General features: G+C 40.3%; 1 protein-coding gene across 4 annotated transcripts in view; it reads right to left on the bottom strand.

The window, feature by feature from the left end:
• BCKDHB (branched chain keto acid dehydrogenase E1 subunit beta) overlaps nt 1-16807 on the bottom strand; it is a 220359-nt gene that overhangs the window by 199273 nt on the left and 4279 nt on the right. For all 4 annotated transcript variants that reach the window (XM_057738019.1, XM_057738021.1, XM_057738018.1 and 1 more), the window contains exons 2-3: nt 9767-9844; nt 8222-8290 (exon numbers count right to left, since the gene is read on the bottom strand). In XM_057738019.1, coding sequence (XP_057594002.1) covers nt 8222-8290; nt 9767-9844 — 147 coding nt within the window. The remainder of the gene's footprint in view (nt 1-8221; nt 8291-9766; nt 9845-16807) is intronic.

The raw sequence follows: 16807 nt of genomic DNA, 5'->3' as shown, positions 1-16807 counted from the left end.
TATCAATGAGTTGCTCACTTATAAATAAGAAGGAAAAACAATGTATACTAAAAGCTCAGAACTGGCTTCTGGGTCTGGCCCACCTGCTTGCCTCTGGGCAACTTGGTAACATCTAACCTCTCAGAACTTCAGTTTCTACATTACGTGGAGAAGGACTAGATCAAGCCTTCTCGGCCTCAGAGCTGCTGACATGTGGGGTCAGATCATTCTTTGTTTGGAGGGCTGCCCTCTGCACCAGAGGCTGGTGATTGGCATCCCTGACCTCTGCCCACTGTGTGCCAGTGGCAACCCCTAACTGTGACAACCAAAGATGTCTCTGGACATGGCCAAATGCCCCCAGGAGGGTAAAACCACCCCCACTTGAGAATGGCTGGACTCGATATACATGCAATTTCTCTCTAGCTCTGATACCCTACAAAATAGATTAAACACATTATTCTCTTAAATGCTATTTGTTAAGCCACTGGTCAACATGCCTAACTGTGAGGATATTCAGTTTTTTAGAGAAATTGAAAAACAGTGACCATTTGTACCAATTCTAATTTTAGTAAACTCCAAAATCTTTTTTTGCAATGAAAATTCACAAAAGGACATTAAACCAATATATAACGGAAACTAATATAGATGAAGTATATGCCAAGAGTATTTTTATCCCATTTTTTAAGTGTAACTCCTTCAACTCTCTAAAAAGAAAAGATAAAAAGAAAGGCATTTTGACATGTTCTTGAACTAGTTCTCCCACACGTGTCCTTTTAGTAAACAAACAGGCCTCATAAATAACAGGAGCAATTTAAAGTGCCTGATTTTTAGGAAGGAAGAAAAACACAGCCATTATCAATCCTTTTAAAATAGCTTTTTTAAGTGTATTAGAAAAAAGAAGTGTACACCATCTTATGAATTCCTGTTTTTCCTCCACATTCACAGAACAGTTAGATATCTTACAATCTATATCTGGTATTCAATCTATCCTGAAGTCATAAATGTATACACTTCAATAGGGGAAATAAACCGTGTATTCCTGAAGAACTGTCAACAGTTTACCAAGTTTGTTGTTTTTTCTTCAGTAAAATTAGTTTCCACTGCCCATTGGCCCAACCCCATCTCACAGATTACCATGACTCAGCGGAACCTGACATGAAATACAAAAGTATGATTATTACTCAAGTAACCCTTTCTTTGAGGCAGGAACATATAACACAAGGTCACTTTTTTCTGTTGAAGATGTTCATTTCCTAATTCAGGTAGAAGTATAAGTCTTGTCAAAAGATTTTGTCTACAGCCTCCACACTTAAGTGGAGGCTGTAGACAAAATCCAATTTAAGACTTACATTGGAAAAGGGATTTCTTAAAAGAAAATTAAGAAATACACTACTATACATTAATATAGATAACCAACAAGGACCTACTGTATAACACAGGCAACTCTACTCAATATTCTATAATAACCTATATGGGGAAAGGATCTGAAAAAGAATGGATATATGTACATGCATGACTGAATCACTTTGCTGTACACCTGAAACTGGAACAACATTGTAAGTCAACTACACTTCAATAAAAATTTTTAAAAATCAAAAAGAGAAAAAATTGTGCCTAAAGTAGCCCATGGTTCTAAGATGACATAACAATTGTTATATTCATAAAAACCTCAAAATGTAAAGGGAATCAAAGCATAAAGCAAATGTGTTCCTCTTTTTAAAAAAGATAAAAGCATAAAGAACACCTAAACGTGAACTTTCCTTTCACTTCACTGATGGGGATACTGGAGCCGAAAGTCACCTCCCAAATGTTGGTAGATTACAGACAAAAACTCGCCTTCCCCACATGCCTGTCGTAGTTTTCCTTCCTGCATTTAGGGTCTTAAAGTATCTGGTTATACAATTTCTCTGACATTTACATAAGAAAACAAGTAAGTGTTTATATTCGTTTTCCCAAGCTGCTATGACAGGCCTCAGTCGTGCGGGCAGGAATGAAGAGAGTCATGGAAAAACAGCAAATCCCGTGAAAAAGCAGACATTCAGGCCTGAACACTAATTCAGCAAGTCCTCTGCTGTTCCTTCTCTCACCTGAGTTTCCTCCAATAAGTGGGCCAAAATACAGCCTTGGAAACCACAGCCCAGCCACACTCACTGCAGTACAGAATAGTGTTCAATAAAAATATGCCCTGAACCCGACACGCCAAAGTCCCATTTGAGTAAAACACACACAAACGCTCTCTCATACACAGAATGATGATGAGGACGGATTTTGTATGTGACGTGCGGACTCCATCTCAACAACTTACATAAATGAAAGGACACGTGGCATTCCACATAAAATCACACATGCCCTAAAAATCAACTGCCTTGAATGGCCCTCTCCCATCCCCTGCTTCCCTAGAACTCCCCCAGCCCCAGCTGCTGCTCCTGATCAAGGGGTCCCCTCGCCTATAAAGGTTAAAACTGTCATGTGTTGACGAGGTGACGCCCTTCTAGTTCCCATTTCCAAGTACTCCTTTTATTCTGTTCTGTCGAAGGATAAGGAAGGAGAATTGCAGTTCAGTGATGCTAAACTCACGCTCATCTGCCTTATCTGGGGTACAGAACAGCTCTAACTCCCTTCCTCCTTTTATAGCATCGTCCCTAATAAGTCAGTTCCTTCTTTTTAATATTAGGTAGTATTCAGCTTCACAATGTTCTGTCAGGAACCCGCAACCCTTCAAATTCTCCCCTCTGGTAGAATTTAAAACCCTTCTCTGCAGATCCAGAGTATTGGTACCAGGCCAACAGGGACAGTCTCATTTCAAAGTGTAGGCTGCCACCTACTGGCTGATCCCTTCTCAACACCCAGCTCTCCCCAGAAAGCGAATCAATCCCCCACAAGAGGTTTTCTTGCTATGTCATTCAATGCAATGTATTCAACTGTATCAACATAATCTTTCTCATTCTTTTCAATACAAAGTCTTTAAACAACAAAGATTTACTGTATAGCACAGGGAACTATAGTCAATATCTTGTAATAAACTAATGAAAAAGAAAAAAATCAAAAAATATATAGATTTCTACATATAAATATGTACAATCGAAACACTGTGCTGTACACCTGAAACACAACATTGTAAATCAACTATACTTCAAAATTTTTTTAAATTACATAAACACAAATTCCTTTCATTTCAAAAAAGAGACTACCAAGCCAAGCTTGTTTCTATATAGCTTAAAATTCCCAGCCTACACTCAAAAGGGCAGAACATTATTTTTAAAAGATGTGCTATTTCTTAAATATACAAAAAGTTCTGTTTGGATAGATTTCTCTTCACCATTTCCTTTATTCTTCACTCCTGAAAACTGAAGCTCATTTCCTCTTAGAGAGAGTGGGACGGTGATTTCATTGTTCATTATTGATCAACCTGGAATTACTCAAAATTTGAATTCATAGTCCTAAAGCTAGTGTAAAAATTCACAACAGCTGCTGACAATAAAGCTAAGAATTAATTAGCTGTTAATTAGCTCAACTCCTTGTCATGCAGACATAAATCTGCTGGCACCTTCTATGAGCAGTAGACTTATTCAAGTGAAAGCCAGTTTCTCCATGTCTTAAGCTATTTTTAGGACTTCCTAGGTGGCGCAGTGGGTAAGAATCCGCCTGCCAATGCAGGGGAAATGGGTTCGATCCCTGCCCCAGGAAGACACCACATGCCGCAGAGCAACTAAGCCCATGCGCCACAATTATTGAGCCTGCGCTCTAGAGCCTGTGAGCCACAACTACTGAGCCTATGTGCCACAACTACTGAAGCCCATGCACCTAGAGCCCGTGCTCTGCATCAAGAGGCCATCGCAATGAGAAGCCCGCGCACCACAATGAAGAGTAGCCCCCGCTCGCCGCAACTAGAGAAAGCCCGTGTGCAGCAACGAAGACCCAACACAGCCAATGAAATAAATTAATTAATTAATTTTTTTTTTACAAAGCTATTTTTAAAGAAAATCAGACCAAAAATCACTAAAGGGAGATAAGGAAATCCCCTTTCTGAGGCGGCAACCACTGTCTTGGGGAGACAGTGAGGGGTAAATACACTCAACAACTATCAATAACTACTGCCTGATGCTATATTAGCAGCTAGGGATGCACCCATGATTTAAATGTCTATTGCCTTTGAGAAGCCGTCTGGTGCAGAGATCTCCTGGGAAGACAATTGCAACAAAACTTGCAATATGTAAAAGATGTAAAATCTGGACAGTGATAAAGTAGTGACTGGATTAGCTCAGAGGGTCAGGAAGAGCTTTAAAGAGGAAGCTTCTGAAAGTGAAATAGGAGTTTCCTGGGGAATCAGATGAGGGAGAGAGATCCACATGGCATGTCCAAAGGAAGAGAGATGAAAAGCACAATATTTCAATATTAATGAAGATAAAGTGAGTGAGGCCAGGTAGGTGGGTAGGGGGCAGATCTCAAAGTCTTTTGCAAATTCTGCCAAGAAATGTACATTTTAGCATGATCACACTGGCAACAGGTAGTGATTGGAGGGAGGGTTGATTACTAAGCAAACCAATGGAACTGTCCAAGCAGAGGGGATTACGGGTCTGAAGTGAGACTCCAGGGCAGTGAGGATGGAAATGAGAGGCCATATTAAAGACAAACTCTACACAGGGACCTATACTCAATATTTTGTAATAACCTATAAGGGGAAAGAATCTGAAAAAGATTAGATATAGATATAGATATAGATTTAGATATAGGTATAGATTTAGATATAAATTTAGATATATAGATTTAGATATAGATTTAGATATAGATATAGATAAATGAATCAGTCTGCTGTACACCTGAAACGAACACGTTGTAAGTCAACTACACTTCAATAAAAAAATAATAAAATAAAAAATAAATTAAAATAAAATTAAAATAAATTTTTAAAAGTAACATTCTAAACTGGAAAGAGAAAAAAAAAAGACAAACTCTGAAGATAAAATCGTAGGACCTGCCGAGATGTGGGGAATGAGGAAGAGGGAAGAGATGAGGACCTCCCCGTTTTCCAGCTTAGGTAACCAAGTGGATGGTGGTATATTCGCTGAGATAGGAAACACAGTAGGAGGCACAGATTTGCTGGGAGGATATAATAAACTCGGCTGAGTTTGAAAACATCAGTTTGGAAACGCTGAGTGTGAAGTGACAGGAACACAAAGGTGAAGACTGCTGAGGGTGGGGAGTGAATCCACAGACGTGAAGCTCAGGCCAGAGGTCTAGACTGGAGATAGAAATTCGCAAGTCACTAGTGTGTGAGCACAGGTGACAGGAATGAAATGCCCTGGAAAGAATAGGTACAGTAAGAAGAACACTATGGATGAGAACCCGTGGAAGCCAACAGAAGACCCGCCAGCTCTGTGGAGCACACGGCATGCCACCACGCTGGCTCAGACTTCCACAAGTCTGAGAGTTAAAAACTCAAGGAGACCCGGTCATAGGGGGCCCCCACAATTTTGTGAGGTTTACCTCCAGGAGCTCGATCAGGTTTCCACAGTAAATGTTGGAGAAAATCCCCTCTTGCTTCCAGCAGGGGAAGGAACAAGGAACCATTCTGAAATACACCAGAGAACTCCCTCCTTAAGATGCCCTGACCTCACGTAAAACTAGTTAACCAGAGCCTAACCTACTGGGTAAAACTAGTTAACCTGTGCCTAACTTAACTGACCTGGGGGAAGGGAAATACCCAACTCCAGCCCACTCTAGCCACCCTGTCCTACCTGGGGTGGGGGTGCAGAAAAAACTGAGAGAAACATTTGTAAAGTTCACAATGGCACAGGCTCACTAAAAGACAAACCTCATCAGAGGATTACATCAATAGAATGCTTCCCCTCTCCCCACACCTCATCACCACATCCCTAAAGGCCACATTCCTTTTACCCAGTGCATCATGTCTGGCTATCAAGAAAAAAACCAGAAGACACACTGAAAGGTAAAAAACACAATTTGAAGAGACAGCACAAGCATCATTACCAGACGTGTCAGGGATGCTGGAATTATCAGACAAGGAATTTAAAACAACTATGATTAATTTGCTGAGATCTCTAATGGATAAAGTAGACAGCATGCAAGAACAGATGGGTAATGTAAACAAAGATGAAAATCCTAAGGAAAAAACAAAAGCATAGTTCTGTGTTTTAAATATTAGTTAATATATATATAAATACATTCAAATATATTTAAATATGGTCTAGAAATATATATAATACCAAGATGTGTATAGTGGTTTTCTCTAAATTATCTCTTGTGGTTTGGGCAATTTTTATTTTCTTCTTTATGCTTTTCTACATCTTCCAAATTTTCTACAATGCATGTGCATTTTGAAATCAAATATATGAAGGGTTTTAATTTTTTAAGATCTAAAATCTCTAGGAGTCCGAATTAGCTGGAGCAAATTGAGATAGTTTGAGATAGCTGAGATTGGTCCAACTATCTCAAACTCTAAAGAGCTGTTAAAATAGACAGTTAGGAGAGAGCAGAGGGCCAGGACCCAGAAAAATCAAACTACTATAAAGGGAAGGGAAAAGAATGACCTGATAGTTCCTGGTTAGTGGGATGAGACACTTGATTTCCTGGATTCAACTATGGTTTCCTGGATGCAAGTACAACCTCAGAGAAGAGTGGAACAAGAAGGAACAACAATTAGAAAAAAAAAAAACCTTAAGGCCCCTCACTCCTTACTGCACATATGAGCTTCACAGGGCAGCAGCAAAGGTAAGAAGGTAGGCAGATGTCAACTCCTCCCCCAACTTAACTGCTTTCATTTCCAGATTAGATAAAACTGAGAAAAGAAATGAAAGGTCAAAGCACCTCAATGTGTTTCAACCCCTTACTGTAACGGTTGAAACACATTCCTTACAGAGCAAGTCACCAGTGGGAATACTGGGATGGGCTGATATGCATTCTTTGATGGTTTTAAGCCTGAGCCAAATGAAATGAGTGAAAGCCACAGGCAGAAATCAATCACATGCCAGGCAGAAGACACAGATCAACGGGGATGAAGCAGGTGGAAGGATAGTGTGATGGTTAATGGCAGGTGTCCACTTGGCGAGGTGATGCTGCCTGGCTGTCAGATACCAGTCTAGATATTGCTGTGAAGGTATTTCTGGATGTGATTAACACAACGTCAGCAGACTTTAAGTAAAGCAGATTATCCTTCTTAATGTGGATGGGCTTCATCCAATCACTTAAAGCCTTAGGAGAAAAGACTAAGGTTTCCCAAATAAGAAAAAATCTGTCCTGAAGACTCTGCCTGGATTTCTAGTCTGCTGGCTTGCCCTACAGATTTCAGACTCACGAGCCCCACAATGGTGTGAGCCAATTCCTTAAAATATAAATCTCTCTTTCTCATTTTTTCTTTCTTTCTTTCTCTCTTTCTCTCTCTCACTATAGATATAGGTATAGGTATAAATACAGATATAGGTATAAATGCAGATATATAATACATATATACACATACACACACATATCTATACACACATAGATATATCCTAATGGTTCAAATTCTCTGGAGAATCCTAATAAATCCAAGTAATAAAAGATGACCTATTAACAGAGACCAATAGGGCGGAACTTTGAACTAGAGGCAATGGGATTAAAATTGGCTAAAGCAGGCAGCAATAAGAGATCAAAGATTCCCAGATGTATGAATGACATGACAAACAATATATTTAATAAAGACTTTTGGAACCTACAACATGTATAATATGAACTAGATCAGAGGGAAGCTACAGTTAGAACACATTTGGAGACATCTAGGCCAAAGGAGTCTGTGGGTGGCCTTGGAAACAAAAGGAACCCATCCATACAATAAGGATATGGCAAACATTTTAACATGCATACTTTGTATTTTCAAGATCTTTAGGGACTTCCCTGGTGGCTCAGTGGTTGAGAATCCACCTGCCAATGCAGGGGACATGGGTTGGATCCCTGGTCTGGGAATACCCCACATGCCAGGGAGCAACTAAGCCCGTGCACCACAATTACTGAGCCCACGTGCTGCAACTACTGAAGCCCACAGGCCTAGAGCCTGTGCTCTGCAACAAGAGAAGCTACCACAGTGAGAAGCCCGCACACTGCAACAAAGAGTAGTTCTCACAGCAACTAGAGAAAGCCCACGCACAGCAACAAAGACCCAACACAGCCAAAAAGAAGAAAAGATTAAAAAAAAAAAACTTTAAAAGTTCTACAGGAATACTGTTCATATATAAAGATACTGACTTACCATACTTGTCTCGCAAGCCAACAGTACATCTAAAGACTCCACCAAAGGCAACATCTTCACCAAATATTACTGAAAAACAATGTTTAAAGAACACATTGTAGTTAATAATCTCCAAATGATACTAATGATGAGAAATAAGTTATTTAAATGTTTATATTTTAAATTAGAGAACAGAAATAGACCACAGATCTAAATCAGGGTTTCCCAATCTCGACATTAGTGACACAATTATCCATTATTGGACTGGATAATTGTTGTGTCACAGCAGCCTGTCCTGTGCACTGTAGACACAGAGCTGTAACAGCCTAAAGTGTCTCCAGACATTGTTAGATGTAAGGAGGAGGGGGAATTAAAATCCCCAGTTGAGAAAGAAACACTGATCCAGAATCTCATCCTGTTTTACCCATGAAGCAAATGAGGCCAGAAAAGCAGTAAAGTAACTTAACAAGTCAGAAAGCAAGAGGCAGAGCTGTGACTCACACACCAGGCCCCCGAGTCCCTGGGCAGTGGTTTTTTTTTTTTTGCGGGGGGGGGGGGTTGTTGTTGTTTTGTTTTGTTTTGTTTTTCATACACAATATACAATTAGTCAGCAATCTGAAAGGCTGAAGGAACAGCATTTCAAGCTGAGAGAACAGTCACAAATAGGAAAGTGTCTTAGATTGCATGAAAGAGAAAGGAAGCAAGTATCATGGACATAAGGAGGAAGGCAAAGAATCATACAAGCGGAAACTGAAAACTGAAAGGCACTTTGTAATAAAGCAAAGAGAACCACACAATGGGTGTTCCCAAAGCTGCATTCTAGTCCCATTGATGCACCTCACCAGCTTCGAGGACATCAAGAAAATCACTCACCCTTGTCTACTGGCCTACATCAGTCATTCTCATTCAAAACAAAGCAAGGTCTAACCATCTACTGGTCCAGCTCTTACTTCCCCCTAAAAACTAACCTGTTTTTCACTTAAAACCAGAGATTCTCAAGTGGAAACCAAAGGTATACTAAATACACATATGAAGTTAAGTGAATCAAATGTAGAAAATACACAGTGGGACAACTGGTTTTATATCAATAATTTAATTTAATAAGATAAAATTACTTATAAAGTTAATTACAAATATTACAGTTATTCCCCCCCAAAAAGTCTTACAAGTCGAATGACAACATATCCCAAAGGAAAGCAGAGAATCAAACCTTCATTTTATAAATAGATAGCTGAACGTAGTGGTATTTTCCATTTTTTTCTATATGGAAAACAGCAGTACATATTTTAAAAATCCAGAGGTGTTAATGTAATATAAGGACCACACACACTACGGGAGAAAGTTAACCTAATGGTGTCAGATATATATGAGAACTAATTCATAATAAGAGGATAAAAAATGTGTTTAATATCATAATTTGAATACTTAGGCTTAAGCATTTGTTCAGGTCTTTTAAAAATTTCAAGTAGGTACAATGTTATCCATTGGGCTGCAGACAATTACTTTCAGCAAACCTTCAATTCTGAATTAACACAACTACCACACTCAAGCACAAAGGAAGTTTACCTGCAGTAGGATCTTTGGCCAATGAGTTGTCTAAGGCACTTGTTACTGCCTGGAAGAGATTCATTTTCTGAGTTTGCCCTGTGAAAATTAAAAAACAAAATTTTCATGCATTGTAACATATATAAAAAATAACTAATTTCTTAACAGTTGATTAAAATTTGATTAAAGTCAAGGTAGACAGGAAGGAATGAAAGGTATTGCACAAATTTATTGGCTTATTTACAATGATGCGCGCTCTGTGGAGGATAAAAAAGCAATACAAACTTTAAGACACTCGTGGAGGAGGCAAAATGTAAACATATTAAACAATTTAAAAACAAGTATATTAAAAAAAGGAAGACGGAAGATAGCAAAGTTGAACAAATGTGTGTAGACAATAAACAAAAGCTATGGGAAGGTTGAAAAGGGAGGCAGTCAGAGTGGGCGTGGTCTGGCAAGACGCCCTGGATGGTCTTAGGAATATAAACCATGACCAACACACACGACCAATGGCATGTGTGAAACGTGCCAATAAGAGCAAATGGTCATGGCCCATAAAACAAGGAAGGCTAAAACACTTCAGTGCCCAGAACTGCTGGTGACTGGAGAATCCTATAACCCTGTGCCTGAACGCACCAGCTCGGCCCTTCCTGTCGTCTTCTTGCTCAGAGAGAATCTCCGTGAGCCAATCTCTCTCTCCCTAAACGGGTTGTTGGGAAGGTAAATGGAACAACACATGCAAAGCACTCAGAACAGGGCATGACACAGGGAGTGCTGAATAAATATTACCCCTTTATTGTTAGACTCTGGACCGTGTCTGTGTGCTTCGTCTGGGCCTTGGCATTATTCTGAATGGTATAAGGCTTTATTTGACAAAGTTCCAAATGTTGGAATTCAGAAATATCATGATTTGAGGGCTTGGGTTTAAGCCTCATTACCGCCCAGTGCCCACGGTCTCCTCACAACTGTAGGGTCAAATCATCCATGAAAGCACTGCTCAGAGCAGAAAAGGCTTCTGCCTGCGTCTTCTGCGATGTGCGGGCCCTGTCTTCACGTCACTGCCTGATTCACGCACCTTAACCCACAGCCATGCTGATATCAGATCCCTCCAACACCTGTTGCTTACCCTGACCACTGGCCCATCTAACCTCTGTGAACACCAGTGGCCTGTGTGTCCCAAAAGCCAGGGTCTAATTCCCAGCATGGGTCACAACAGCAACTGCTATTGCCTTCAGCCCTGCAGCCAGGAGACACTGGTCACCCGTGCTCTTCCTGGAGGCCCATCCCTGGAGTGGCCTGGCTCCACAGCAGGCTCTGACCTAGGAACCCCCCAATCTTCCACCTTCCACTGACACTCGGCCTCCTGATTCTCTGTCCGGCTCTGGGCTCATACGTGTCTCTGATCCCTTCCACACTGCTTAATGCCTAGGCTTCAAGTCTCAGTGATACCCAATCAGATTTGCCCTGATGCCCTCCAAGCCCAGAGTAAAGCCTGTTTCTACTCTTATTTCTGCTGCGGAGAATAGGTATTTATTCAAGAAATTATCATCATATCACCATCACAGCCCACGTCCATAATTACTTCATAATTTATTTTTCTTCAAGGCTAAGCCTATATCATTTAACAAATACTTTCCTTAAATCTCTCTCCATTCTATAAAAATCCTTGGAAGTGTTGACTGGTGCCCAGAATCAGATGATAATGGTTTAGGGTAAACTATTTTTCCAACCACCATTACATTCCCACTCCTTCTCCTCTTTCATACATTTCCTAAAGTAAGATTTTTATCTATGAAAATCTATAAGGATTTTCTTAGCTAAGACCCTAGGGAGAATGCAAATGCCTAAAAATCTAAGCTGGTATTTATTTTAAGTCTGTTGACCATTTGAATTAATACTAACTGCCTCTAAGACATCTCATTGCACTGCTGCTTGGCAAGTTTCCAGTAAGGAGAAAACAAAGACTCTAATAATAAAAATCATACAGAGTGAATCTGGAAAGTATTGCTTGATAACCACAGAGAATCTGCTCATGATGTATGAAAATAATTTACAAGTAAGGGTATTTAAAGGTTATATTTCCATGTGAACACAATCTTTTTCTCCTGAATACTTTTTATCCAAACAGAATCAGCATCTGGGGGTTTTGGATAAACTGCTATCCTACTAGATGCTTTTAAAGCTCTAAATGATAATTTTTAGTAGAGCAACATCTACTTTTGATTCTTTTTTAATTTGCAGTGTGATTTATGGATAGGTCAGGAAGAAATCACAGGTTATTCAGAGGTAACATCATTTAAATATTTATTTTCCTTAGAATTACTTATTTTCCTGGAGGTTATACCAAAGACTATTGATACAGAAATAGAGACACAGATGTAGAGAACAAACATATGAACACCAAGGAGGGAAAACGGGGTGCAGGGAGGGGAGTGTAGGATAAACTGGGAGATTGGGATTGCCATATATACATTACTAATAAGAAAAAAAATCAAACACTTTCAATATATGAAGTTTATTGTATGTCAATTATATCTCAATAAAAGTCCTTAAAAAAAAAGACTATTGATAAAGTATGCCTAAAGTTCCCGCATGATAAGATACACACACCTGGAGCACATCTAACCAATGGTGTACCACTGCTAAGAAAGAAAAAGTTCTATGAACACCACTGCAAAATTATCAAACCCAGCTGCCAAATCACACGATTACCAGTATCAACAACTGGCTGCAAAATTTCAAAGCCAGACTCATGATACTTCTTTTCCAAGATAAAAAGTTATAACAAACAAACATATAAATATATCCAGCAGTGCAATTTCCCAAGCCAAGGACGCAAGCTAAAGGGTACTCATTGGTAAAATGAGGCTTTATGGTTGGAAGTGAGCTGCTTACTCAAAACTGTCTGAAGTAGAATATCGTGAAAAGCTAGGTCATCATCCGGCCAATAGGCACATGAAAAGATGTTCAACATTCCTGATTGTTAGAGAAATGTAAATCAAAACTACAATGAGGTGTCACCTCACACCAGTCAGAATGGCCATTATTAAAAAGTCTACAAATAAATGTTGGAAAAGGTGTGGAGAAAAGGGAGCCCCTCTACACTGTTGGTGGGAATGTAAATTGGTGCAGCCACTATGGAAAACAGTATGGAGGGTCCTTAAAAAACTAAAAAAGAGCTACCATATGATCCTGCAATCCCATTCCTGGGCATATACCCAGAGAAAACTCTAATTGGAAAAGATACATGCACCCCAATCTTCATAGCAGCACTATAAACAACAGCCAAGACATGGAAGCAACCTAAATGTCCATCAACAGATGAATGGATAAAGAAGATGAGGTACATATACACAATGGAATATTACTCAACCACTAAAAAGAACGAAATAATGCCATTTTCAGCAACATGGATCAACCTAGAGATTATGATACTAAGTGAAGTAAGTCTGAAAGAGAAAGACAAATACCATATGACATCACTTATATGTAGAATCTAAAATATGACACAAATGGACTTATTTACAAAACAGAAGTAGACTCACAGACATAGAAAACAAATTTATGGTTACCGAAGAAGAAAGGGAGTAGGGGGATAAATTAGGAGTCTGGGATTAACAGATACAAACTACTATATATAAGATAGATAAAAAACAAGGTCCTACTGTAAGCACAAGGAACTATATTCAATATTCTGTAATAAACCATAATGGAAAAGAATTTTTTTTTAATTTTAAATAAAAAATTAAAAAAAAAGAAACAGGTCAACATTGCTGCAAAGATAAAGTGGCATGTTGGTGGGATGTAGAGGACACAATAGAACATAAGTTCCAAAAGGGCAGGGCTCCTTAACTGCCTTTGATTAGAGCTATGTGCTCAGCCCTTATAACAGTATCTGACATGTAACAGGTTCTCAATAAATATTTATTGAGGGACTTTCCTGGTGGCACAGTAGTTAAGAATCCACCTGCAATGCAGGGGACACGGGCTCAATCCCTGGTCCAGGAAGATCGCACATGCCATGGAGCAACTAAGCCTGTGCACCACAACTACTGAAGCCTGTGCGCCTAGAGCCCGTGCTCCGCAACAAGAGAAGCCACCACACTAAGAAGCCTGAGCATCACAAAGAAGAGTCACCCCTGCTCACCACAACTAGAGAAAGCCTGCACGCGGCAACAAAGACCCAACACAGCCAATCAATCAATCAATCAATCTTTTTAAAAAATATTTATTGAGTGAATAACTGAACAAATATACCTATGAGGCTATTTCTTAAAAATTAAAAAACACAACACAAAGCAAATTGTTCATTAAACACTTAAAAACAAAAGAATGGGGTAGAAAACAAATCTACCAATGTCACAATTCAAAGACAAATTCCAGGTGAAGGGGAGTGAGGGAGAGGTGACATTGCAGTACCAGTCTGATGCAGCAGTACTCAATTACTCTGAGTAACTCTTCTGTATGCAGCATGGGGTAGCACTGAAGGGAGAGAGAGGCCATCAGTAGAGCTAGAGCACCTGAGACCATGGGGCAAGCGGATGCCCCAGGAGCAGTGTCCAGAAATAAACAAAGTCAACAGCAGCACGTGTTGACAGTAAGTGTATCTGCAGTTAGACTGCGAACAAAAACAAATAGCCATGATGTGTAAAGTTAGGGTCTACTTCAGAAAACAAAGCTTCCACCAACACATCTAGTGCTGGCCCTGCTCTAAGCTGCCTGGTCCCTGCGGTAGACCTGTGTATCACAGCCCTTCCTCATCGTGTTCCTCTTAGAAACCTCTGCATTTAGCACAGCGCCTGACATATACATGACAAGTGGTACACGCCTGCTGAAGCATGATGAATGCATGATTTCTGTGGCATAATCTGGCATGAACCACACCGTAAAGTGGGAGGATGCCTAAGAAGCTACCTGTTTTCCCCCAGCAAAACCTCTTCCACCCTTCCAGATACCCTATTCTCCAGGAATCTTTTGCTAGGAGCCAGGTGTGCACCTCTACCCCAGTCTAACCCTTATTAAAGGGTGTCCCAACCTCTACCCCATAAAGTAAGTTTCAGGCAGAAACCATGTAACACGGACAGAACATTTTATATTGAAGTGTAAATGAAGGGTCTTTAAATGCAAATGCCTTTTTAAGGTGCCAGTATTACTACATACCTATGAAAAAGAAGAAATTAAAAGTTGGTGGGTGGGATGGGGTCATGGTAACACCTACCATGGTAGGGTGAAGAGGGGGCAAAGTGCTGTGTGATGAAACTGAAGCAAAGATGAACAATGTAAAAGACAGCAGAGTAAAGTGCTTAGGTGCACGGACTCTGGGAGCAGACTGAGCCAGACTGTTTAAAGATGAAGCCTGGCCCCATCTCTTACAAGTGACGTGACCTGGGGAAGTTTAAATGTCAAAAAGTAGAAGTTCGGGACTTCCCTGGTGGTGCAGTGGTTAAGACTCTGAGTTCCCAATGCAGGGGGCCTGGATTCAATCCCTGATCAAGGAACCAGATCCCACATGCATGCCACACCTAAGAGTTCACATGCCACAACTAAGGAGTCTGCCAGCTGCAATTAAGATGCAGTGCAACCAAATAAATAAATATTTTTTAGAAAAAAGTAAAAGTTCAATCCCTTTGTGTCTCAGTTTCTTCACCCGTAAAATGTGGATAATAATAGGACCTCTATCACAACACTATTACATGAGGATTAAATGAATTGATATATGTAAGGCACCCAGAATCTGGCACAGGGTGAGCACTGACAAAAGTGTCTGCTATAGCAATGACAAAGTCAGTCCGAAGAAGAAACACAGAGTAAGAGGAGAAAAGAGGAAGGACATTCATTGGGGCATTTCTAAATAAGATGAAAAGAGACATGGAGGGAATTGTCTGGTTTCCACCTTTGACATAGTTGTTTTGGTGCCAGATAAGAACTCAGACCACCCTACCTCATAATGTTTTATTCCACCAACATTCTGGAGACTGAGTATTTGTATTCCCCCAAATGCAGATGTTGAAACTTAATTCCCACTATGATGATATTTGGAGGTGTGGCCTTTGGGAGGTGAGGATATCATAAGGGTGGAGCCTTCATGAGTGGCATTAGTGCCCTCAGAAAGCTCAGAACGAGACCTCAGAAAGTTCGCTCACGCCTTCCACTGTATGAGGACACTGTGAGAAGATGGCTAAGAACCAAGAAGCAGACCCTCACCAGACACTGAACCATCTGCCAGTGCTTTGACCTTGGACTTCCCAGCTTCCAGAGCTGTAAGAAATACGTTTCTATTGTTTATAAGCAAGTCTACTGGCATTTGTGTTATAGCAGCCCAAACAGACTAAGACATCTCAACACATCCAAAACTTCAGTCATCCTCTCCCTCTTCGAAAACATGCTTCTCCTTTGGCATCCTTCATTTCTATCAGTGCAACCGCCACTCAACCATCCTTTCAGCCTGCGAGGCTGAAAATGTCAAGTCACCTTTGATACACCTTCCCCTGACTGAGCCCCCACGTGCAACACAGTGCCAAATCTGGTCAGTCCCTCCCAAACATGCAACCATTTCCACCGACACTCTCCAAGTTCAAGCCTCTCATGTGGACAATTCCAATGTCCCTCTGACCCATCTCTCTGCCTCCTTCCTTTCCCTTCGCCAATCCATTCTATAAACTGGCTCAATAACATAACACGAGGACCTCTCAGGTCACTTTCTTGCCTAAAAACAGTCGATGGGCCTCCACCACCCACAGAACAATATTTGAATCTGTATGTAATGCACCTGCGCAGTGAAAGGCACATTGGAGACAGTCAATCTTTTCTCCTCCTCAATCTTTATCCTGACTTTCAAGGCCTCCATTTACTTTTGCAAACGTATTTCCCACCCCCCTCTCATTTCCCTGCAAATAAACTCACTACTTCCTGTTCCTCATATAAACTCCATGCTTTCTAACCTCTCTTTACTTACATTGTTCCTGACCCTAAAAATTCTAATACTGGAAAGGAGACCCTCATCCCATAATACAAAGATTCTTCATTATAGCGTTGATCTTTGACAGCTGCCTACTCTCCCCT

This window comes from Hippopotamus amphibius, chromosome 6 (genome assembly GCF_030028045.1).
Source record: "Hippopotamus amphibius kiboko isolate mHipAmp2 chromosome 6, mHipAmp2.hap2, whole genome shotgun sequence".
In the NCBI taxonomy this organism is placed as follows: domain Eukaryota; kingdom Metazoa; phylum Chordata; class Mammalia; order Artiodactyla; family Hippopotamidae; genus Hippopotamus; species Hippopotamus amphibius.
The sequence above is the reverse complement of the archived record's forward strand: the minus strand, read 5'-3'. Positions and strand labels throughout refer to the sequence as shown.